The sequence below is a fragment of the Bos mutus genome, chromosome 16 (assembly GCF_027580195.1).
Source record: "Bos mutus isolate GX-2022 chromosome 16, NWIPB_WYAK_1.1, whole genome shotgun sequence".
Taxonomy (NCBI): Eukaryota; Metazoa; Chordata; class Mammalia; order Artiodactyla; family Bovidae; genus Bos; species Bos mutus.
Genome location: NC_091632.1, coordinates 34133435 through 34158693, shown reverse-complemented (window position 1 = coordinate 34158693; position 25259 = coordinate 34133435). Strand labels below are relative to the sequence as shown.

The 25259-nt window shown below is 46.8% G+C and overlaps 2 protein-coding genes across 3 annotated transcripts in view; one reads left to right on the top strand and one right to left on the bottom strand.

Moving 5' to 3' along the window:
* The first annotated feature begins 6017 nt into the window (after window positions 1–6017).
* On the top strand, window positions 6018–14872 carry AGMAT (agmatinase (putative)). The gene is made up of 7 exons (XM_005888879.3): window positions 6018–6316; window positions 7863–8065; window positions 10822–10870; window positions 11937–12132; window positions 12573–12752; window positions 13909–13993; window positions 14668–14872. Exons 1-7 carry the CDS (start codon window positions 6018–6020, stop codon window positions 14739–14741), a joined length of 1086 nt encoding a protein of 361 aa, XP_005888941.3. The 3' UTR covers window positions 14742–14872.
* A 628-nt stretch (window positions 14873–15500) lies between these two features.
* The window catches only part of DNAJC16 (DnaJ heat shock protein family (Hsp40) member C16), a 39688-nt gene continuing 29929 nt past the window's right edge, over window positions 15501–25259 (bottom strand). For both annotated transcript variants that reach the window (XM_005888878.3, XM_070384963.1), the window contains exons 9-15: window positions 23343–23526; window positions 21787–21969; window positions 21575–21651; window positions 20491–20571; window positions 20301–20399; window positions 19375–19545; window positions 15501–18868 (exon numbers count right to left, since the gene is read on the bottom strand). In XM_005888878.3, coding sequence (XP_005888940.2) covers window positions 18469–18868; window positions 19375–19545; window positions 20301–20399; window positions 20491–20571; window positions 21575–21651; window positions 21787–21969; window positions 23343–23526 — 1195 coding nt within the window. In that variant the 3' untranslated portion in view covers window positions 15501–18468. The remainder of the gene's footprint in view (window positions 18869–19374; window positions 19546–20300; window positions 20400–20490; window positions 20572–21574; window positions 21652–21786; window positions 21970–23342; window positions 23527–25259) is intronic.

Below are 25259 nucleotides of genomic sequence, written 5' to 3'. Positions count from 1 at the left end.
ATGGTTACAGGGGGCCTGGTTTGATCCTTGGTCAGAGAATTAGATCCCATGTACAGGAACTAAAGATCCAGCCTGCCGCATCTATAGCCTGGCTCAGCCAAATAAATAAATATTAAAAATAATGGCACAGCTCTGTTTTAAAGCACATTCCTTCAGGGTTGATACCCACCTAGTATGTACTAGTATTCACTGTTAATGGTTAGCTGGCATCTGTTCTGATTGGTAATGTCTGTGCCATCTCAGATGTTAAGTATTTTTCACATTAACCTTGCCTATGTGTGCTTAGTCATTCAGTTGTGTTCAACTCTTTCCGACCCCATGGACTGTAGCCCACCAGGCTCCTCTGTCCATGGGATTTTCCAGCCAAGAATACTGAAGTGGGTTGCCATTCCCTTCTCCAGGGGATCTTCCTAACCCATGGATCGAACTCAGGTCTCCTGCATTGCAGGCAGATTCTTTACTGTCTGAGCCACCAGCCTTTGCCTATAAGCATTGTTAAAGCAGCCATCCTGAAGTTAGCTTGGACACTGCTTGGACACCAGCCCAAAATGGACAGAAATATCTGATACCATGTGAAGACAGATTTGGGTCAGCCCTCTCGAGCTGCTGTGGCTGGAGTCCTCCAAGTCTCCTTGCCCCTCCATCCCTGACCACCTTGGGTTGGAGCTCCTCCTACTTGGCCCCTGGAACTCACTTCCTCTAGCAGGGCCCTGGACCCTTTCTGTAATGTGCAGCAATGCACTATGCTGCTCTGGCCTCTGAAGTTGGTGTCCAAGTGCTAACACATGGCAAGCAGCAAATACTGCTGACCTTCTGCCTACTTGTGATTGCTAGGCAGGATGTCACACTCTGCTTTGCTTGGATTATCCCAAGGGGAGCTCTCCCCATGGATTGCGTGTACCAAGAGGCTATTCTAGCTGGCAGGCCCAAGAGCCATGGGATCTTTATGTTGTATTTCACCTGTAACCTAATTGCAGTACACCCGTGTGCGATGACCATGGTTGGGAAACTCTGCAGCAGAGGAAACAGAACAGACAATGATGACACTACCTGTTATTTATCAATGCATGGTTTACAGTGCTTTCACAGTGGACCTCATTTATCCCTCATAAGAACATCCACTAAAAATTATCTTCCCATTTTACAGAGTAGGAAATAGATTTAGAAGAGTAAGTTGCTCAGGTTGACTTACGTTAAGTCCACCCTTCCCTGACTGGGGTGCCTCAAGGATGTACACATTGGTGGGCTGGGTTAAGTGATGAACTACTGGAGTGACAGCTTTACTTGAAAGTTTTGGGGGAAATTTTTTTGTTTTCTTGTTTTTTGGCTGCCCCTCAAGACTTGCAGGATCTCAATTCCTGAATCAGGGATTGAACCCAAGCCCTGGGGTGAAAGCCCAGAATCCTAACCATGAGGCCACCAGAGAACTCCCTGGGGAAAATTTAACTGGTAAATAATATAAAGTATTTGGGAATTCCCTGGTGGTCCAGTGTTTAGGACTCCGTGCTTTCACTGCTGAGGGTGTGAGTTCAATCCCTGGCTGGGGAACTGAGATCCTACAAGCTTTGTGGCCAAGAAAAATAAATAAAATATTTTTATGTTAAAATAAACATGCGTTATCAAACGGAATGAAAACCTTGCACAAATCTGCACGATCAAACATGAAACACCAAAGAAATATTGTGCTTCACGGAAGGCTACTTTGAGGAAGGCCCCCACACCTACAGGGGATGGGGATGAGTTTTGTCTTCTGCCAATGTTGGTAAAGAATCTACCTGCAATGTAGGAGGCCCTGGTTTGATTCCTGGGTTGGGAAGATCCTCTGCAGAAGAGATAGGCTACCCACTTCAGTATTGTTGGGCTTCCCTTGTGGCTCAACTGGTAAAGAATCTGCCTGCAATGGGGGAGACGTGGGTTCAATCCCTGGTTTGGGAAGACCCCCTGCAGAAGGGAAAGGCTACCTACTCCAGTACTCCAGTATTCTGGCCTAGAGAATTCCATGGACTGTATAGTCACATAGAGTCAGAGACTACTGAGAGACTTTCACCTTCAACGATGACTGAGGATACACTACTACTGGACCCAAGATTTTTTTTAACCAGGAGGTCGAATGCTGCAACTAAAGTTCCTGCATGCCACCACTAAGACCAGGTACAGCCAAATAAAACAAACAAAAACAAAAAACCCATCCCCAAAGGGAGTTAGCAAATGGGTGCCTGGAGCCCAGGGCTAGGATCTGGGTTGTGAATTATCTGCCCCTAGGTTCTGACTCTTTGTAACCCCAAGGACTGTAGCCCTCCAGGCCTCTGTCCATGGAATTTTCCAGGCAACAATATTGGAGTGGGTTGCTATTTCTTCCTCCAGGGGATCTTCCCCACCCAGGGATCAAACCTACGTCTCTTGCCTCTTCTGAAATGGCAGGCAGATTCTTTACCATTGCACCACGTGGGAAGCCTTAGGTGAAAGTGAAAAAAAAGTAAAAGTGAAGTCACTTAGTCCAACTCTGTGCAACCCCATGGACTGTAGCCCACCAGGCTCCTCCATCCATGAGATTCTTCAGGCAAGGGTACTGGAGTGGGTTGCCATTTCCTTCTCCAGGGGATCTTCCTGACCCAGGGATCAAACCCAGGACTGCCGCATTGTAGGCAGATGCTTTACCGTCTGAGCCGCCAGGGAAATCCAGGTGAAAATGGTTATCTTAATACTGGAAGAGATTGCCATCAGAGAAGGAGCCATCAGAGAGCAGGTGAGCGAGCAGGGGCACACCTATCAGAGAGACCCCTGCAGAAAGTTTAAAGGACAGGCGTGTTCAGCAGTAGTGAATGATGGAGAGGTTGGAGTTGTTGTCACATCAGATTAGATCAGATCAGATCAGTCGCTCAGTCGTGTCCGACTCTTTGAGACCCCATGAATTGCAGCACGCCAGGCCTCCCTATCCATCACCAACTCCCAGAGTTCACTCAGACTCACGTCCATCGAGTCAGTGATGCCATCCAGCCATCTCATCCTCTGTTGTCCCCTTCTCCTCCTGCCCCCAATCCCTCCCAGCATCAGAGTCTTTTCCAATGAGTCAGCTCTTTGCATCAGGTGGCCAAAGTACTGGAGTTTCAGCTTTAGCATCATTCCTTCCAAAGAAATCCCAGGTCTCTTCTCCTTCAGAATGGACTGGTTAGATCTCCTTGCAGTCCAAGGGACTCTCAAGAGTCTTCTCCAACACCACAGTTCAAAAGCATCAATTCTTCAGAGCTCAGCCTTCTTCACAGTCTAACTCTCACAACCATACATGACCACAGGAAAAACCATAGCCTTGACTAGACGAACCTTTGTTGGCAAAGTAATGTCTCTGCTTTTGAATATGCTATCTAGGTTGGTCATACTTTCCTTCCAAGGAATAAGCGTCTTTTAATTTCATGGCTGCAGTCACCATCTGTAGTGATTTTGGAGCCCAGAAAAATAAAGTCTGACACTGTTTCCACTGTTTCCCCATCTATTTCCCATGAAGTGGTGGGACCGGATGCCATGATCTTCGTTTTCTGAATGTTGAGCTTTAAGCCAACTTTTTCACTCTCCACTTTCACTTTCATCAAGAGGCTTTTGAGTTCCTCTTCACTTTCTGCCATAAGGGTGGTGTCATCTGCATATCTGAGGTTATTGATATTTCTCCTGGCAATCTTGATTCCAGCTTGTGGTTCTTCCAGTCCAGCGTTTCTCATGATGTACTCTGCATATAAGTTAAATAAACAGGGTGACAAAATACAGCCTTGACGTACTCCTTTTCCTATTTGGAACCAGTCTGTTGTTCCATGTCCAGTTCTAACTGTTGCTTCCTGACCTGCATACAGATTTCTCAAGAGGCAGATCAGGTGGTCTGGTATTCCCATCTCTTTCAGAATTTTCCACAGTTTATTGTGATCCACACAGTCAAAGGCTTTGGCATAGTCAATAAAGCAGAAATAGATGTTTTTCTGGAACTCTCTTGCTTTTTCCATGATCCAGCGGATGTTGGCAATTTGATCTCTGGTTACTCTGGCTTTTCTAAAACCAGCTTGAACATCAGGAAGTTCACCGTTCACATATCGCTGAAGCCTGGCTTGGAGAATTTTGAGCATTACTTTACTAGTGTGTGAGATGAGTGCAATTGTGCGGTAGTTTGAGCATTCTTTGGCATTGCCTTTCTTTGGGATTGGAATGAAAACTGACCTTTTCCAGTCCTGTGGCCACTGCTGAGTTTTCCAAATTTGCTGGCATATTGAGTGCAGCACTTTCACAGCATCCAGCACATAATAGGCACGCAAATATTTGTGAGGAGAATGAAAGAAAAAAAAAAGGTAAAATGATATGTTCAGGACAAGCCATGTGAAAGAAATAGTGGTAGAATCTGGGCAAAAATGTGTTAAACTAAGAAGAACCTATACTGTGTAGCACAGGCTACCCCAGTGGCTTAGTGGTAAAGACTCTGCCTGCGGTGCAGGTTCGCAGGAGATATGAATTTGATCCCTAGGTTGGGAATATCCCCTGGAGGAAATGGCAACCCATTCTAGTATTCTTGCCTGGAGAATCCCATGAGGTCGAAAAGAGTTAGACACGACTAAAGCAACTGAGCACGCACACACTATATAGCACAGGGAACTCTATTTAATACTCTGAGTGCCGAAGAATTGATGCTTTTGAACTGTGGTGTTGGAGAAGACTCTTGAGAGTCCCTTGGACTGCAAGGACATCCAACCAGTCCATTCTAAAGGAGATCGGTCCTGGGTGTTCTTTAGAAGGACTGATGCTAAACCTGAAACTCCAGTACTTTGGCCACCTCATGCAAAGAGTTGACTCATTGGAAAAGACTCTGATGCTGGGAGGGATTGGGGGCAGGAGGAAAAGGGGATAACAGAGGATGAGATGGCTGGATGGCATCACGGACTTGATGGACATGAGTTTGAGTGAACTCCGGGAGTTGGTGTTGGACAGGGAAGCCTAGCGTGCTGCGATTCATGGGGTCACAGAGTTGGACACGACTGAGCGACTGAACTGAACTGAACTGAACTGAATGACCTATATGTGAAAAGAATCTAAAAGAGTATATGTATATGTATATGTAGGGGCTTCCCTTAGGGCACCGTGGTAAAGAACCCACCTGCCAATGCAGGAGACATAGGTTCGATCCCTGGATCAGGAAGATCCCCTGGAAAAGGAAATGGCTGGGTCCTCAGTATGGATTTTGCAGAGTCTTAACCACTGGACTGCCAGGGAATTCCCTAATATGTGATTTTATTTAAAGGGGCCAATTTAATGCAAATTCCAGTCTTTCCCATTCAATCTCAACTTCTAGAGATTAAAAATATATAATACCATCCAATGGCTCCATAACTTCATTACAAATCTAACTCTTTTTTTAACCAGTGGGCTCACCTCTCAGGGGCTTCCCAAGTGGTGCAATGGTAAAGAATCTGCTTGGTAATTCAGAAAATACAGAGACTCAAGTTCAATCCCTGTGTGGGGAAGATCCCCTGGAGTAAGAAATGGCAACCCACTCCAGTATTCTCGCCTGGAAAATTCCATGGACAGAGGAGCCTGGCTGACACGACTGGGCATGCACTGGTCTCTAAGTCCTTTTTAGAAAAGGTTATTTAAGAAAGACTTTCTGCTTCCTGAGACTCCCATCCAGACATTTCTTGGTACTTAAAAAAGCTCCAATTTCTCTCGTTTAGAGAAAGGTCTTTCCCCTTCATGTCTTTCAGGTTTTAAAAGTATTACCCTAGGATAGGAAACTGCCAAGGGCCGGATTCTGGGGGGCGCATACCCACTAGGGGCAATGCACTGGACGTCAGCGGGGAACCGCGGGACTAGTTCTATTTACCGAAAGAGCTAGAGGCCAAAGTTCAGAAAAGGGTGAAGGGAAGCGAGCGGCCGGTCCCTGGAGCCCCTCCCCTGCCTGTGATCCCCCGGGCGCCCCTGCACTTTGAGCCCGAGGCGGCTGGGGCTCTGGCTGCTGCGGGGACCAGCGGGGCGGGCAGGCAGGCGAGATGCTGTGGCTGCTGGCGTCCACCTGCGCCAGGGGCCTGGGGGGTCGCGGGGGCTCGCGGAGGCTGGTTTCCCGGGGCCGAGCGCGTCCGGTCGCGGGACTCTGCGACCCCAGCCGCCGCTTGAGCCGCCAGGCTTCCGACGCCCCCCGGAACCAACCCCCTAGTCCGGAGTTCGTGGCCCGGTCGGTGGGCATCTGCTCCATGATGCGGCTGCCGGTGCAGGCCACTCCAGAGGGGCTGGACGCCGCCTTCGTCGGGGTACCGCTGGACATTGGGACCTCCAACCGGCCTGGGGCGAGGTAAGGCCAGCAGGATTCGGGGACACGTGTCGGGCAGCCTGGCGGCCATCGTGCATACAAAACTCATGGAGAGGCGCTTTCGCTCACCCAGAGTGGAGTTGGAAGTCAGAGTCTGGCCCCAAAGTATCCTCTGGGAGCAGGGAAGCATGTCGGGTTGCCTCAAGTAATCCCAAGGGCTCAGCACGTGTGTCCCCCATTTAAAGAAGAGGGAGTTTAGGGACCGAGCCTTCTCCATTCCCTGGCCTAGCTGGGATGGTGGCAGGGGTACTTCCGGTTTACAAAAGCAGGGGACATTAAATTGAGAACAGAAGCTGGCTGCCCTTTCCCAAAACCTCTAGATATCACCTGACTCCAAAATTTGCTCAAAATAAGGCAGGTTTTGTTGGCCGCGCCAAGGTGGCATGCCGGATCTTATTTCCCTGCCCAGGGATTGAACGGGCGCCCCCTGCAGTTAAAGCACAGAGTCTTAACCACTGGCCCGCCAGTGAAGCCCGCCTAATAAGGCAGTTTTTTAAAGATCAAGTTCTGAAGTCCTGTCAGACTCTTTTGCTACCCCATGGACTGTAGCCCGTCAGACTCCGCTGTCCGTGGGATTCTCCAGGCAAGAATACTGGCGTGGATTGCCATTCCCTTCTCAAGGGGATCTTCCCAATCCAGTGATCCAACCCGAGTCTCCTGCTTTGGCAGGTGGATTCTTTACCATCTGAAGCCAATCTTACCGAAAGCCCTAAGATTAAGTTAGAGGCAGTAAAACCGATTTTCCCAATTGTTGAACACGAGCCATTTCTGACTCAGCTCAGCAATATTCCAGCTGACTACTGATCTATTAGTGCCACCTTTTATTAAATACCTACTGAGTGCAATTTACTTATACCAGCAGAGTAAGGTAAATGTCATTATTACTTTACAGATTAGGAAACTGAAGCTCAGAGAGATTAAGAAATTTAATGCCATTAAAGTAAATTAGTGGCTTTATTCTAATGCCATTTAGTAAACTGGTGATTCGTGGGCTTCTAAGTCTGTGCCTTTAATCTCTTCATTATATAGGTCAGATCAGTGGTTCCCAGGGACTTCCCTGGTGGCTCAGATGGTAAAGAGTCTTCCTGCAGTGCAGGAGACCCTGGTTCGATCCCTGGGTCAGGAAGATGCCCTGGAGAAGGAAATGGCAACCCACTCCAGTATTCTTGCCTGGAAAATCCCATGGACAGAGGAGCCTGATGAGCTACAGTACATGGGGTCACAAAGAGTCAGACATGACTGAGCTTTGAACTTTTGAGTGGTTCTCTGCGGGAGGATAGGGGTGTGTCTCTCCCCACAACGGCCACATTTGGCAGAGTCTGTAGGCATTTATGGTTATGGCAACATGTGGGAAGAGGTGCTACTGGTATCTAGCGGGCAAGGACCAGGGTTGCTGCAATGTATAGGATGAACCCCAACCCTGCAACAAAGATTCATTCAGCCCCAGCACAGAGCCTGGGAAGCTCTGGCCCAGGGAGAGCCTCTAAACTTTTAGGGATGGCTCATAGAGTGATTCTTCCTCTTCCAGATTTGGACCCCGACGGATCCGAGAAGAATCGGTGCTGCTTAGGACCACCAATCCTAGCACAGGAGCTGTTCCCTTCCAGTTCCTTAGGGTTGCAGACCTAGGCGACGTGAATGTCAATCTTTACAACCTTCAGGACAGCTGCCGCCTGATTCAAGCGGACTATCAGAAAATCGTAGCAGCCGGCTGTGTTCCTCTGACCTTGGGTAATGGCAGCTGCAAGGCCAGTGTAGTTCTCTGAGCTTAGGGTTTATTTATCGTGAGCTGGAGTACAGTTACTTCTCCAGGGCAAACCACTGTGAATATGGGGACAGAAGGAAAGGGAACATTTTTAGTTCATTTATTTTAGCCCCTGGGGAGACGATATTTACATTTTTTTGGACTAGTATGATGACAGAGATAGGCCGGGGGAAGCAAGTGAGGCTTAATTTTACCTTAAATTTACCTTAAATTTAAGGGGTTCCTAAAAAGCCAACAATAAGCACAACTGATTTTTCCTTTTTGCCCCATGCTCCAGTATGGCTCAGAATAACACAATTACTGATCCTCGCTTTTTAAAAATTTTATCATGGATTCTTTTTCTTGCACTGATTTTGATTTTTAAAAATATTACATTAAAATAGTATTTATCTTGATGACTGAGTAGTTCTCTCTCTCTCTCTCTCTTTTTTTATGGCCTTGCAGCTTGCAGGATCTTAGTTCCTCAACCTGGGATTGAATCTGGTCCCCTGCAAGTGTGGAGTCCTAACCACTGGACCACCAGGGAATTCCCCAATTACTGTTTCTTGGGGTTTTTTTTTTCAGTGTTCCTTCAATTTTGCATCCTTCAATTTATTCCTTCAATTTTGGCAAGTGCCTCTACCCACCTCACCTTGTCCCAACACTTGATCTTATGCCTGAGAAAAGCTGTTAGCAGGGGCTTAGTTGTGACTTTTTAACTATTTCAAGGATGTTGTTTAATGACTTAATTTGCGAGAACTGCAAGGGGGCCTTTTTTTCTCTCATCAGCGTCTCTGTTAATCTATAGGGCAACTTTCCTCTGATCCTCCCCCTCCATCCTGCCCCACTGTAACTGCAGAGTTTCTCCTTCGGTTCACAAATAGTCAAAATTGTACCTTTTTCTAAACATCCAGTTGGAATTAAAAAATAATTTTATTTCTTTATTGGCTGTGCTGAGTCTTCGTTGCTGTATGGGCTTTTCTGTAACAGCAGCAAGCAGGGGCTACTCTTAGTTGCGGTACACAGGCTTCTCACTGCGGTGGCTTCTCTTGTCGCTTCTCTCGTTTCGGAGCACGAGCTCTAGGGAGCATGGGCTTCAGTAGGTGCAGCACGTGGGCTCAGTAGTTGTGAGTCCTGGGCTCTGGAGCATAGACTCAATAGTTGTGGCACAAGGGCTTAGTTGCTCCGTGGCATATGGGATCTTCCCAGACTAAGGATTGAACCCGTGTCTCCTGCGTCGGCAGGCAGATTCTTTACTACTGAGCCAACAGGGAAGCCCTGTTTATTTTACTGGGTGCACCATTTGGCATGTGGATCTTAGTTCCCCAACCAGTGTCCTGTGGTTCCCCTTAGTTCCCCCACCTGTGTCCCCTGCAGTAGAAGCTTGGAGTTTTAACCACTGGACCACCAGGGAAGTCCCTCCAAATTTATTTTTGTCAAATAAGAGGGCCTAGCCTGCAAAGCACAGTGCTAAGGAGTGGAGTTTCTGGCTGTCATGGTTTGAAGTCTCAGCTCTACCTTTCACTAATTATTCATGCTTCATTCTCTTATCTGTAAAATGGGAATAGTACCACCACCACCTACCTTCTTATATTGTGTCAGAGGCATATAACTAAGGTGCATATAAAGTGCCCAGGTTTGTGACTGGCATGTTTTAAGCTTCAATTATAAGCTTTTGTTGTTATTAATAATTATCAATGGTAATACTTTTCTAGGCCTGTGCTGTCTAGTGTGGTAGCCCCTAGCCATAGGTGGCTGTTTGAATTGCAATAAAATAATCATTCAGTTCCTCAGTTGCATGAGCCACATTTCCATAGCCAATGGCTAGGGCCCACCATGTTGGTCAATGCAGATACAGAGCATATATGTCACTGATGAAAGTTTACCTGGGCAGAGCTGGTTCTGACCATTTTCCCCATAAGCCTTACTTTTGTTGTTGTTCAGTCGCTCAGTTGTGTCCAAATCTTGCAACCCCATGGACTGCTGCTTGCTCAAATTCACTCCATTGAGTCAGCGATGCCATCCAACCATCTCATCCTCTGTCATCCCCTTCTCCTGCCTTCTATCTTCCCAGCATCAAGGTCTTTTCCAATGAGTTGGCTCTTTGCATCAGGTGGCCAAAGGATTGGAGGTTCAGCGTCAGCATCAGTCCTTCCAACGAATATTCAGGGTTGATTTCCTTTAGGATTGACTGGTTTGATCTCCTTGGTGTCCAAGGGACTTTCAAGAGTCTTCTCCAGCACCATAGTTTTAAAGCATATATTCTTTGGCACTCAGGCTTCTTTATGGTCCAACTCTCATATCCACACATGACTACTGGAAAAACCATAGCTTTGACTATATTAAGGCTTAATTTATAAGCCTTAATTTTCTCTTATTTTTTAAATTTTATTTTTTTTACTGTTTGTCCACACCATGTAGTATGTGGGATCTTAGTTACCCAACCAGGGATTGAACCCAAGACCCCTGGCATTGGAAGCACGGAGTCTTAACCACTGGACCCCAGGGAAGTCCCTTAATTTTCTCTTTTAAATGACAATGTAATGTCAGACATTTAGTGGCCATTTTTTAATCACTGAATAGCACCAAGATCTTATTTTAGCTATGGTTATAGTTCTTCCAGTCTAATCGAACAGGTGGCAGAATTGGACAAACTGAAGATGGTTCTAGGTGATACATGGTCCTCAAATCTTATTCCAAATCCATATTACAAGTTTTCTTCTTTTTTTTTTTCTCTTTGAAGGTGGAGATCATACAATCACCTATCCTATATTGCAAGCGATAGCAGAAAAGTAAGTCCAAAAGGCGGAGCCCAAGCGAGGTTTCAAAATTCAGGAGCTGGAGAATGAGTTGTTTGCTGCTAGAGGGCGTCAGGTGACTTCTGCTGGCTCAGGTTACTGGGAGTGATAGGAAATTCCCCACTGAGTTGCTTCTATGGATCAAAATTAATGTCGAGCTCCAGGTGTGTCTGTCAGTCACCAGCTGGGAGCCAAGACAATTTATTATTAACGCCTTGGCCACCCTCGCTTGCCCTAGATCTGCTCTGTTATGCAGGCTCAGCATTTGCCTCTGTTTTTGGAAGATGAGCCTTTACTGAAATACACAACCCCAGTTAACTTTAGTTTCTGTTTTGCTTCAAAGGCCAAATACAAATACTGACAAGCACTGTGGTGTTTCTTGCTGAGGGGAGGCCCTGTTTTTTCCTGAAAGGCCCCCTTTCCCAGAAGTTGAGGAGATGGATTTTTCCAGTAGTGAAAGTCTACCAGGCGTTGACTAATTTTGGTTACTTTGAGAAAGAGACAGATGGGCGGAGGTGATGCTGCTCCAGAATTGAGGAGAGATGTGTGGGTAGCCTTCTGGCCGGGGGTGGGTAGGCCCAAGTCTTTTCTTGAAGATATGTTAGCCTGGCATGGATTTGGATTGTCTGTTTATTTTGGGTGCCTGGAAGGGTTGATGGAAATTATAGAGAGCTGGGAGTGGGAGAGCTGCTTCTTGGTACTGTGGTTGAAGAAAGGGTGGCGTTGATTTGCTGAGCCTTCACACAAGCTCACCTGAACCACCACCCTATCTTCTCATCCTACCAGCACTCTCTGTCTTTAAATAAAGAAAATTCTGGGTGAGAGGTAGAGAGGGTCAGCTAAAGCACATGACTATTTCCTGCCTGATTCCTCTGAGCTTATTTTTCTTCTGAGATGCTCAGGGATTTGAAGCCAGAAGCCAGTTGCAAGGCTGGTAATTGATGCCAGGCTGCCCTCCCTCTATGGCTCTGAGTTGTCACTAGGTTTTGCTAGCCTGGAGGCTTGCTGTGTTCAGGCCCCACTGGAGGCCTGGCCTCTGAGCTGCCCTGTTTTTCAACAGGCATGGTCCTGTGGGGCTGGTGCACGTGGACGCTCACATGGACACGGCTGACAAGGCCCTCGGGGAGAAGCTCTATCACGGGACCCCCTTCCGCCGGTGCGTGGATGAGGGACTCCTGGACTGCAAGCGTGTGGTGCAGATCGGCATCCGGGGTTCTTCCACGACCTTGGATACCTACAGATACAGCCGGAGCCAGGTGACAGACCGAAAGCCCCCACTGCTGTCCCCAGCCCCTCACACTGCCTTCCTCTCCATCAGCTAATCGATGGCAGCTATGGATTCAATGGGGTTTTGCTGATCAAGTTCACAAAGTGGGGATGGAAGCTGAGTTTGCATCATATGGAGCAGAGAGGAGCAAGGGTGCTAGTTGACGAGGCAGATGAAGCTTTATCGCTGGGGAAGGGAGACAAGCAGAAACAAACCAAGCCCTTAGATGTTGCTGGCTTGGAAAAGAGCCAAGGAGGTCCAGACACAAGTCAATGGGTCTGATCTTGGGATGACAGTTCCCTCCTCATGGAGACTGAGGATCAAATGTGAGGTGCACGTAAGCTGAGAATACAATGGGCCCACAGACAATGTCTTGTAGATACTCCAGGTCCAAGTGTCAACCTTCTGCTCCAATTTCTACCTTTCCAGGGCTTCCGGGTGGTCCTGGCTGAAGACTGCTGGCTGAAGTCACTGGTTCCTTTGATGGGGGAAGTGAGGCAGCAGATGGGAGGCAGACCCATTTATATCAGCTTTGATATTGATGGCTTGGACCCTGCTTACGCCCCAGGCACAGGGACACCTGAAATTGCTGGTCTTACTCCTAGTCAGGTAAGGAACTCCACCAGCGACACATCTTTGGGGTGAGGACACTGAGTCTCCCACTTTCCTGGGACTTGAATTGAGTCTTCAGGAATCAGATGGGATTTTAAAATCAGAGCACTTGGGCCTTTATTGTTCTCAGGGCTGATCACAGGTTTGGATTTTCCCTTACTGATGAGCAACTGATCTTGGCAAGGGCCCTCCTTTCTTTTTTGGGATATAACAACAATCTGTTATTTGGTCTTTCTGCCTCTGGTCCACCTGTCCATGGGGACAGTATTGTAGTACCCCGTTAAGACTCCAAACTTTATTTTTTGGGGGGGGTTCAATTTAAAAAATATGCAGTGGGATGAACCACCTCCCAAGGTAGTTCAAGAATTTTGGAAATCCTCAAATAAAGCTCTCATAGGTGTGCTCAGCATACACACAGGGAGGCAGAATTGGGGTGTGGTTATAACCGGAAGGAAAGCTCCAGGGGGTGGACCTTTGTTCTGTTCACTCTTCTTGGAACTGAGGATCGTGTCTGACATATAAGTAGGAGGTACTCACAGATATTGGAGTAAATGAATGAAGACTGCTTGAACTGAACTGATTATCTTCTATCCTCTCAGAAAGGAGGATGGTCATACCTGCCTCTCTCAAAGCCTTTCCTGGTTCCTGCCAGTTTTCTAGAACACACTCCATTCCTCTGCTTTGCATGCTTTCAGCTTTTCACCTGCAAAATGGAGGCAAAGTGATGCTCTTCCAACCACCCCCTCACTTATCCTGTCTTCTGACTACAGTACTTTCTTCCATCATGGCGCCTCTGCACGCATCTTTCCCTCTGCCTGGGCTGCCCTCCCCCTGCTCCTCTGCTCAGTCAGGTCTTTGAGCTGTGTCCACCTTAGAGGGGCCTTTCCCCACCTCTGAGGTTGTCTTCCATGAAACTGTCCCTGGTGCCAAAAATGAGGACTGCTGCCTGGATGCATGGAACTGAAGCGATTGGTTAGCTGTTTTCTATCATCCCTCGGGGTGCCTGGTGGTGAGTGAATGTTTATTGAGGGAGAGCGACAGTTTCAAGTCGAAGGCGGGGTCTGGGTTGGGAGAAATCCACGGAGGCCTCTACGGGTGGCTTTCTGTTGTCAGTGGTTACCATTGTGGACAACTCAAACTTGATCTTGGACAGGCTCTGGAGATCATCCGGGGTTGTCAAGGCCTGAATGTGGTGGGTTGTGACCTCGTGGAAGTTTCACCACCCTACGATCCTTCTGGTAAGTAAGGGAGATAAGTGTGATCTGTAGGCAGCTGCTAGTTCAAACTGTCTTCCTCTAATTAGTAAGTAGATGGATGGGTCCTTTTAGACAACTTGGGAACCTGCTGAGTACATCCTACAGTGAAGAAAATAAACTATTAACACACACTGTACAGATGTGAGCTAATGAACCCTAACAGAACCCCTGGGAGGCGGCTAAGGATTACTAGTTGGCCCCACCCATCAGCAGAAGAGAAACCAGCCTGCAGTTCAGTGATGGGGTGGCACAGTGCCATTCACCTTTGATATTTCATTGAAAAGTGAATTCTCAAGGCACAAATGATATTTATAAATATTAATAAACTGGGAGAGTCAGCTGGTTTAGGAGAGAAATTCAAAGCAGATGCCATCCCAATAATTTTAATGTAGCAGTTTACAGACTTGGACCTATTAGATTCAGAGGATAGATAATAAATACAATACACACCATAATGATAGGTTTTCCTTTGGGGAAATCTGTTCTCAGAGTAGACAGAGCCTTCTGAATTTTAAAATACTATTTCTGAATGGTGCTGGATGGAGAGAATGCTGGGCAAAGCATGTCGGGGGGGGGGGGTCAGGTAGCACAGGCAAGACGCTGACCTAAGGCAGTGGTCTGCGCGCTGCTCATGCTTGGCTTTCACCTCTTTGCAGGAAACACAGCTCTGGTGGCGGCTAACCTGCTGTTTGAGATGCTGTGTGTTCTCCCCAAAGTGACAGTCGCCTGAACCTTGTCCTGTGATTCTTCAAGATGAAACAACAGCTTGCACAGATGATAACTCTCCAGAAGCACTTGTGTGCAAGCAAAATCTGAGAACTGAAGAGCTGATGCCAATAAAACATTCTGCTAAAAACGTCATTGGTGGCTATACCATCAGGGCATTCAGTGAAACTCGAATCCAAACAGCCAATATTCCTCAGGAGTTTGAATTAACTTAAAAAAAAAAGATGCACTTGTGCTGTTTTTTCCTTTGAAGAATGGTGATGGAGGATAAAGGGGAAAGGGATGGAGAATGCAGTTTATTTACAATTTGGAGGGATGAAATGAAAAAATCCTAAGAAATTATACTGTAGAAACATTCCAGATTTCTATAGTATCTTCCTTTCAAATATAGCCCCTACTCTGAGGAGCCTAGGACTGCATCTTGGTTTTAGGGCTTCTGTGAACATCAAACAAAGTGTGAAAGGAAAAGAATGTGCAGATCTTCCCACTCAAAACCCCAGGAAGATGCAGGAATGTCTTCTAAACCAGGTGACATGAGCTGGCCTCCGAAGGGCTGTTTATACACTTCCTTAACTTACTCCCTCTAAGCCTGTGTTACATTATCTTCTCTTCAAGCTGACCCACCCTCTAGGACAGCAGTACCCGAAATCTGCAGTGAAGGCGTGATGATCTTAAGCATGTACTGAGTAACATGTAGATTTGAGTCTGTTGATCATGTGTCCACGGTCAAATCATCACCTCGTGACATAAGAGCTACCCGTAATCATCACACATTAAAATAGTTTATTTCTGTTTCCAGTCTGTAAGATTCTTAAAACAAAATAACATCAGCTTCAGTGCCTGTTTCACAATACAAAACAAAAACAACATAAAAAAGACACCATTTGCCGAATAAGTTATTTGTTCCTAAGAGTATCAAAAAGTGCAAAATATTCACCTTCTTTTCAGGTCTGTCTTGAAAGTATAATCACCTTCCTTGACACACTGAACAGAGAGATTCAGCAGCTGCCAGGCTGCGTTTCTTTTCCAGGGACAAGGTCAGGTATTTGGATGTGAGCAGCATGGCATTTGTCAAGTTGTTCTGCATCAGCTTTTCAGTAATTTACTTAGGAAAAAATGTTTGAGTGTTTGCTCCTAATCCTTTGCCCCAAATAACACAAACCACTTAAAACACAGTCAGATCCCATTTCTTTTTATATCAGGAAAAATGTATGTACTGAATGAGGAGGAAATCAACCCATTATTTCAAAACCACAGCCAAATTTTTATGGTTAGTCAGTGATGGCAGCAAGACTGTGGTGCCTCATGGGTGTTAGGGCAGGCTTGCTTACTGACACGTTGCTTGGTTGGAGCTGATGAACTCTACGTTAGACAGACTGTGCCACCGACACCTGGGCCTAATGAAAAAATATTTTTTAAATGGGTGCATGTGTCTACAAGGCTTGTTTTAGGCCAGTGACTGTCACATCTGGTAAACATGAGGCATAAACTGTACCAACCAGAAAAACCTGCCTCTAACAACATCAGTGTTGTCAGTTCCAAGATACCCGAAGACCAAGAAGTTAACTTAAAGCCAAAATTGGGTCTGTTTGATTTACATATGTGACAAAGAGAAACAGCATTGGCCGAGCAAGATGGTGGCTCATACATTGGACACGGAAGTAAACAAATTCGTGGAAACAACATTCAGGAGGAAAGGCTTACGTAGTCAAGAGTCAAGGTCAGTTTAAAATAAAAGCTTCTCAGTGTCCTCTTGGGGGACATTATCTACCAGTCCCCAAACAGCTCTCTAGATGATGTTTTTTGGACTGAAATATTTCCTAGGAATATTTTCATTATTATTGCTTTCCTTTCTTTGTGCAAATGAAAGGTGCAACAGTCTGAACATGCTTTTTAATAAAATTTTTGAAAATGAACAGATCTGGGGTGTTTTGGTTTTCAGAAATTAAGGTCAGGAATCCCATTAGTATCAGAAACTAAAAAAAGAAAAACTTACCATTGAACCAAACCACTCCTCATATAAGCAACTTGGCCAAAGGAGATGCAGAAAATAATTTTGCATCACAGAGCCAAAAATGAATTCCTTCATCAGTCCCACCTGGGCCAGGTGCCGTGTGATAGGGCATCAAAATAAACACCCATTTTCAGAGGATCATGCGGAAAAAATAAAGGCTGGCAGTGATTTCATTTTTTTTTTTTTAAATAAAGCTATAGATTCCATGAAAACTACAAGAATTTCTGGACTCAATTTATTACTTGCCACTGTCACTCAATCCAAATGGCTTAGTTTAAAGCAATTATGATTAAAGAAAACAGCAGTTATTAACCTATTTCGTCCCATCACTGATTTTGAGCCTTCGCTTTACAAAAGGACAATTTGCTTTGACATTTGAACTCTTTGAGGTTGTCCAAACTCCAGGCAGTTTGCTCTAAAAAGAAAAGGAAAGCTCTCTAACTGGCTGGTAGAATCCCGCCTGGAGTCCACGGTTCACCGGAACCCAGGAAGCTGGGGTGCTGAGACAGGTTTGATCCTGTTACTGGTGAAGCAGTTGTTGTGAGTGAAAAGAATTAAGATGAGACACTGAAATATAGGCCAGAAGCTCAAAGTGAGCAAAACAGGAGTCTAGAACGTGTCTTGGCTCACTTGTCATGAAAGAGGACTTGAAGATACAGCACTATTGGGGTAATAGGGTTCAAATACAACTGCTGAGAAATTTTAAGTTCCTTGATACAAAGACATGTCTGGTATTCTACTGAGGAGACACCACTGGAGGGAAGAGGTTCCTTGAGCCTGACTCACAGCGGGAGTGACGTGTCTTCAGTTGAACATCTACTGGCTTATGGCAGCTTATCTCTACGTTCTGAGAACACGATTACAAGTTATGGCTCCTAATACCCATACCCTAGAACTGACAGAGGCAGAAAGGCATCTGAAAACATACAGGTAAATGGCTCAAGGTCATTACAGTACTTTTTGCCGTGCGGATCCCTCCGAGGACACTTTAGTGCTTGGGAGGCAGCCGATGGGGTGCTCAGAGAGGCGCTGCCTCAGGCCCTGCCCAGCCTGCCCCTCTTTTGTCTTGGGAAGAAAACTGAACTGAAAGGCAGAGCCCCCACTCATCCCTAACCTTTAAAACTGTGGCTGACCAGTTTAGGAGGATGCCCCCCAAATATAGTTTTAGCTATTCACTACCAGAGAAATCATTAATGTAGGATTGCTTGGAACTAGGCCTCTTTCAAGATGCAGACACAGGGCCCAGAAGCTGAGGTGGGCTGTGCCAATGGAAGACCAAGTGCTGGGGCAGAAGCACAGCCCAGGCCAGGTGGGGGAGGCAGGTGACCGTCCAGCACAACTGGCTTGAGAGGCCCCCCCCACCTCTGCTGCAGGGCCCAGCACAGAGATACAGAGATGGGACAGGGGAGGGTGGGGCGAGCACACGGCAGAGACGACAAAGGAAGAGGGAAGGAACAGTCTGTTTTAAATAGTGTGGCATTCAAATGAGGAAAAAAAGACCCAAAGGAAAATATTCTGATCCGGGGAAGTCAACGTGTGGTGTTTTTCACTCCTAGGTTAGGACAGCACAAAGGAAAGATTCTTCTAGCCATTGTTCTGGAAGAATAATCTAAAATCTATCCTCTGTCCGTTGTGATGGTTTGAGTCCTGAAAAATACCTGTTCACAGGGGCCTGTTAAAAAGTCTGAAGAGTTCCAGTCTCTTTTTTGAAACCCTGTCAGTCTAGGTCAGGCCATGACGGGATATAAAACCTCTGTAAGGAGCCTTCCAGCAGCCGTTCCATCCATAAAGACAGCTTGCTCAATTTTCCTTTGATGGGCCTGGGTCCGAGGCCAGAGGAAGACTTCCCTCGACACTCACCCAGATGGAGGGAGGGGTCAAAGTCACTGCACGGCCCCATGGCTTCCTCCTCTTCCACTGCGTTTTGGGGCTTGAAGAGGCAGAAGTACTTCTTGTGGCCATTCAGAGCCAGCACATAGCCTGTGTAGTCACGCTCCATGAAATGCTTGTCGTACTGGTTTGGGATTGGGGCCGCGTCTTGAGCAAATTCTAATAAATATTCGAGCCATTCTCTGTGTTTATCTAGACTCAGGAAGGAAAAGTGTAGGCAGCTGCTCCTGGAGGAAGGACAGAATGAGGATTTAGGGTACTTCTGGGCATATTTAATCACAGGGAACTTAAGATTCTCATTCAGATTTCAAACAATAGGAAAAGGCTTTGTGTTGGGTAGGGTCTGAAGAAATGAAGGAGTTCTGTGGGGCCTGGAGGGTTTCTACAAGGTGGCAGCAGCCCCTCACCCATTTCCAGTTCCCTGCTGGGTGTCACTCTCAGGGTCGGGCTTCAGGAAAACACAGGAACCAGAGAACAGTTTCCTGAAAGGGCTCACGGGAGACTAAGTTCAAGCTCTTCTGTTCAGAACTGACAGTCAAGGGGAAGAAAGGTCCCTGCATGATGGCTTGGATGGATCCTGGGGCTGGACAGGTAATAACCAACACCATGCTGCCTGGATAGAGCCTCTCCAGCCACCCCCTCCCCGCCCCCGGCTCACCCAAGTGTGCCCGCTCGCCCCTCCTCCTTCCACACATTCCGTCCTGCCCCCTCTCCGGAGCACAGAGGAACTCACGCAGTGAATGAGTAGACCTCCAGAGCGAATTTCTGCAGCAGGCTGGTCTTGGTGGAATTGGACAGGATGAGAACCACGTTCATGTGGCCTGGCCTCAGGCGTACCAAGTTACTGGTGTATGTTATATCTGTGAGTTCTGTTACCTCCACAAAGCCTTTTTTAGGAATCTTGCTGTGGAGAAATATTGAGGAATTAAGATCTTAGAGGACAGGGGGATGCCATTATTTTTAAAAGGAATAAGTGGAAGAAATTGCTATGTTCTAGCCAGACTAGGTACATTATTAACTATCCTTGAGCCTATATACCGGGGCAGGGCCGGACTGACCCCGATCTGGCTGTCCCAGCCTACAAATAGCCTTGCAGGTATTACCACACACCTGTGGCTTTAGTACAGGATGAAGGCTGTCAACACAGTGATCTCTCTCTGCTCCTGGCTCATCTAGCATCTGCCTGACATGCTTCTCTGCTTCCTGCCTTCATTATTAAACCTGAGATTGAGAAACTGAGGGTACCCAGGAGAAGATAACTAGACGTGTGTCTAGATGCCTCCACGGTCTTAGTCAACGCTCATCAGTGGTGTGTGTGCTCAGTCGTGTCTGACTCTTTGTGACGCTAAGGACTGTAGCCCACCAGGCTCCTCTGTCCATGAGATTTCCCAGGCAAGCATACTGGAGTGGGCTGCCATTTCCTCCTCCAGAGGATCTCCCTGACCCAGGGATTAAGTCCGAGTCTCCTGCACTGGCAGGTGGATTCCTAGCCACCTAGGAAGCCATCATTAGCAGTGATTCTTCCCTAAATCCACATCTCACACAAGGAGCGGAGCCAAAGTTCTTAGCTGTGCTAGACACTCAGATTCTGCTTTAACAGCCTCTGCGGTCTGTGGGGCTGCTGCTGAAGAGGAGGGGCTGGCATCTGGTGAGAACAACCTGCTGGGCTCCTTGGTGAAGCTTGGCTCCGTCTTCCCTGTCTTCTCACGGGATTCCTCTTTATCTGGAGGGCTGGACTCTCGCTCCTCATTTGAGTCACTGAAGAAAAAGAGATTTTACAGAAAAACAGCTGAGGACATGTAGGTCTCACCCTTCAGACGCAGCACTGAGGAGCCCGGGGGGGTCTTACCTGAAAGCTTGAACGATGACAGTGCCAAAGAGGATGAAGAGGGCAGAGAAAACCAGGGACAGAAGGGGCATCATTTCCCGCCTGAAATGAAGTTCACAAGCTCTGGTCAGTGCTATGCGGGCTGCTGTGACGTGCCAGTTAATGGTTTCAGGTTTCTTCTCTCTGGCTCAAAAAACCGCTACATAACCCCAAACCAAAAAGCTTTCACATCAATAAACATTTTCTAATTTCATACAAATAGAGGATTTTTTTGCGGTAGTGGTAAAAGTAGAGATTATTTTCCTCAGTGTTCTAATTCACAGATCACCTATTTAAAAAGTTTGACTTTGTGCCTCAGACTGTGCTGAATGGATTCTGCAGAAGGAAACAAGAGGGGTAACAAAGGATTTAAGCTGTGAACATGGAGGAACATTCTGACATCAAGGGTAATATGAGTTGACTAGAAAGTCTATGGAATTACTTCTTTTATTTTGATCTTTTTTTTTTTTGGTCAGACTAATTCAGATGTGGCCCAGAGGGGTACAGTAGGGAGAAGAAAGTTGACTTCTCTAAGAGCTCCTCTAGGTGTTCTGAAATTTTATTCACCTGCAGACACCCATCAAAGGCCTGCTGTTTTTCAGGAGCTGGGCTAGTGGCCAGGAAGCACAGACGTGGGTGGAACGTGGTCTACCCTCAGGAGCTCGTGGTCTCATTGGGGAGGGGGTGGTGGGAGTGCCCTTGCCCTCTCTGATTAATTCACTGGTTTGTTTGTGTCTCGATTCACTGGACTACATGTGCGTCAGCCCTGTGCTGGGCACCAAGGTGCTCTGGTGAGGAGCGCAGTCCCAGGCTCTGCTATCTGGAAGGGAAGCTGGGGTGATCCTTTCTTTCCCAACCTATGGGAAAGGGTCAAAACGGCAAATGTTACAAAAGGGAAGTTATTGAAAGACAGAGAAAGGGGAATATTCTTTGAAAATATGGAAACACTCTTCCACCTGCCCAGATGGAGTCTATACTGAAATCAAAGAGTGGACCTTTTTTCAAATGAAAAACAGCAGTCCTGGTAAGTAACAGCAAGAGAAATTCAATCTGGCAATATTCCTACCAGTTGTTGTGAAATATGCTGTCCCAGCAGTCTGAGATGTAGTCAGAAGCAGAGTAGAGCCACCGAAGAAGAAAAATCTGTGGACAGAGAAAAGGGGTCAGGACTGGACCCTGAGCCCCGGAGGGAGAAGCCCCCCATCCCTGACAGGGCACTGCAGCTCTGAGAGCTTGGGAGCCCTGCCTAGCGCCCACTCGCCTGGGCCGCGTGCTTACAGGGGCAAGTTCATCGGTCAAGTCGGGGAGCACAGCTTCCGACGACAGAAGAGCTGGGTCTTTCCGCAGTTGGTCCAGATAACCCAAAAGGATGAATTTGTCACTCTCACTCCCAGTCCAGGGATCCTCCAGGGTTTTATACACCACCCGCCCTGCCGTGTTGCGCCTTTCTAAGATAGACACCTGGGAGAAAAAGAGGTGAAAAACCATTAGAATTCTCAAGAGAATGGGAAATGACTGTTGGTTTTTTCCCCAGAGACGATGGAAAAAAGGGTCTAGTGAAGCTCAAGCACAGATATGAATGAGTATGCCATATCTGCAAGAGATTTCCACTTTTCTGACAAAAGAAATTAGTTTTATGGTGACTTTCAAAGTTAACTTTGTTAAAAGTTAAAGCTCTTTCTTCTCAATAGATTTTGTTCTGTAACTTCTAGTTTTTTTAACATTTATTTATTTATTTGGCTCTGCTGGGTCTTAGCTGCAGCATGCGAACCCTTAGTTGTGGCTTGTGGGATCCAGTTCCCTGACCAAGGGTCAAACTTGGGCTCCCTGCACTGGGAGCACAGAGTCTTAGTCACTGGACCACCAGTGAAGTCCCTGACTTAATGTTATAATAAAGCAAACCTTTGTTTTTTTTCAGAGATTTTCCTATGAAAATCAGTTCAGTAGGTAAAGAATCTGCCTGCAATGCAGGAGACCTTGATTTGATTCCTGGTTCAGGAAGATCCGCTGGAGAAGGGATAAGCTACCCACTCTAGTATTGTTGGGCTTCCCTTGTAGCTCAGCTGGTAAAGAATCTGCCTGCAACGGGGAAGACCTGGGTTCAATCCCTGGTTTGGGAAGATCCCCTGGAGAAGGGAAAGGTTACCCATTCCAGAATCCCACGGACTGTATAGCCTATGGGGTCACAAAAAGTTGGACATGACTGAGCAAATTTCACTTCCCATGATTACCAAGATGATGAAAATGACAAAGAATTTCATGCTTCTGTGCAGAGTGATGACAAGGGAGGAAAGGAAGGGTAAGGTCAATTAGGATGAAATAAAAGAAGCAGAAGTACAGGAGGGAGACACTGAAAAGCATATTAATGGTTGCCTAAGGGAGACTCTACAAACTAGATACCATAAGACTTGACCTGCACAGGGGAAAGACAGCTGAAAGGGACTGGGGATGCTCTTTAATCCTTACCAGAGGAAAGATGCCTTTTGTGAAGGTCCAAGGTTGAAAAGTTAGGAGGTGAAATCAGCAGGGTAAGAGACTCGTTTAAGAGTGCTTTCAGGGACTTCCCTGGTGGTCTAGTGGCTAAGACTCTGCACTTCCAATGCAGTGGGCATAGGTTTGATCTCTGGTTGGGGAACTAAGATCCCACATGCCACAGGACAGGGCCAAAAAACAGGTCAAATGGTTTCCAAGCACTCAGGAAAAAAACAAAACAGGCTTCAGAGGTTTCTGGATTTCCTGGACTCTATATTCAAAACTCTTAAGGAAGGCGAACATGGAATTAAGTGCCACACGCTTGTGAAGAGCTTGGGACCAGGAGAGAACCCACGACTCACCGCTGATTTCCCTTGAAACGTGTCACTGTCTGGCAGTAAGGTGCTGGCAAATTCCTGCTGCCGATTGCTGTAGACGTGCACGAACCTCACGGTGTCCTGTGTGTTTGCCAGGGCAAAGGATAGGAACGCCTCAAAGGGTTTGCTCAACTTAGTAGCCTCAGCGGTCAGTAAAACCACACAGTACCTGCATGTCAACAAAAGAAAAGACTATGTAACTAATCCTCGAGGCCATGGCTAGAACCTGAATGGCAAGTGAAGGTGAAGGAGAGGAGAAGTCATTCACAGAGAAAACCAGCACATTTTAGAAACCAAAGCTGCATGAGGGTCGCCAATGAGATAAGATGTTCAAGGCATTAAGGACCTGCTTCTTTCTAAACTAAAGTTTAGTTAGTAAACTAAAGTCTAAACATGGACTGCGATTCCATGGATGCTCTCCCCACATCAAACTTCACAACATTTGCAAATGCCCTTGAAGGCAACAGTCACTGAACTGCTGATGCAGAAGGGCCTTGCAGAAGGCACCTGTTCTAGTTCTTCCACTTCAGGCAGGGCTGGTTAACCCTATCTCAGGCCAGGGCCACTGGGCCTCATTCTGAAGGGCTTCCTATGCTGTGGTTCCAATGGCAAATTCATCTAATCATTCAAATCAGGCATTCTTTCTCCAAGATACTACTTAGCACTTACTAGATGATGCCAGATAAGACAATGTTCTTGCCCTTATGCTCAGTCACTTAGTTGTGTCTGACTCTTTGCAATTCCATGGACTGTAGCCCACCAGGCTCCTCTGTCCACGGGATTCCCCAGGCAAGATTACTGGAGTGGGTTACCATTTCTTCCTCCAGGGTATTTTTACGATTGAGGGATCAAACCGTGTCTCCTGCTTTGGCAGGCGAATTCTTCACTACTGAGCCACCTGGGAAGCCCTGTTCTTGCCCTTGTGGGACTTATAATCCAGTGGGGAGGGCAGACAAAAAAACAGATAGATAGGCAGGAAGATCATGACAAGTAGTGGTAAGTGTTAGGGTAAAAAAAAGTGAAGGGGAAAGCGTGCAGGGTGGGCTGGGAGTCATGCTCCATCAGACAGGCTGCTCAGGGAAATGTCATCTGGGAAGGTGATGCTCGAGCAGAGACCTGAATGAGGTGCCACAAGAGGAAGTGAGGTCAGAGCGCTCCAGGCCAAGAGCATTGCAAGTGCAAAGACCCAGAGATGGAGGGGGACTCACTCCAATTCACAGTGTGAGGAGGACGATCACTGGCTGCCGTGGAGAACTGACCGAGGGTGTGAGAGTGGAGTGGAGGCAGAGGAGGGTAGGAGGCAACACGGTGGCCTCGGCGAGAGGTGACACTGGCCTGGCTAGGGTGGGGGTGGAAACAAAGGGGAGGAGTGTGTGGACTGGGATATTTTTTGAAGGCTGTATAAATAATAATCCTCAAAGTCCAGGATCATCTTCCTTATATTTAATTAAATCTTAGTCTATACAGGAATCTGAAAAGTCTGGAAACATAGGGGATGGTTCCTATTTTAAAAAGTATTTTAGTTGTATTTTCAAATAATGTGATCAAAATGGTTTCCTTTCATATCCAGATACCTTTCACAGATGAAATAGCCCTAAATTTAAAGGCACTGGCTCCTTAATCTGAAAGAGCTATAAGAAGTGTTTTCCCTGTCTTTCCAGACTTTTCAGATGCTGTGTATGCATGAGGATGCCTCAGCCATGCCATGCCCAGCTAATTATTTTACCATTTCCTCAGCACCCTCACTGCCCTACTGTTCAGTCATTTACCTGGCTCCTCTCCCAGATCTGCAGGGGTCTGCCCTGTGTGGGGCACTCTGGTAGCAACAGCAGCATTCTCCCTCTTCACCGAGCTTCACAGGCTCTCCCTGACACCTGGCAGAACCTACTCACTCTTCAGGGC

Excerpts from the sequence above, each read along its gene's own strand:
- AGMAT (XM_005888879.3), top strand. The coding sequence starts at position 6,018 with ATGCTGTGGCTGCTGGCGTCCACCTGCGCCAGGGGCCTGGGGGGTCGC. Across the intron at positions 10,871-11,936 it reads TTGCAAGCGATAGCAGAAAA|GCATGGTCCTGTGGGGCTGG; the intron begins GTAAGTCCAAAA and ends GTTTTTCAACAG. Across the intron at positions 12,753-13,908 it reads CTGGTCTTACTCCTAGTCAG|GCTCTGGAGATCATCCGGGG; the intron begins GTAAGGAACTCC and ends GATCTTGGACAG.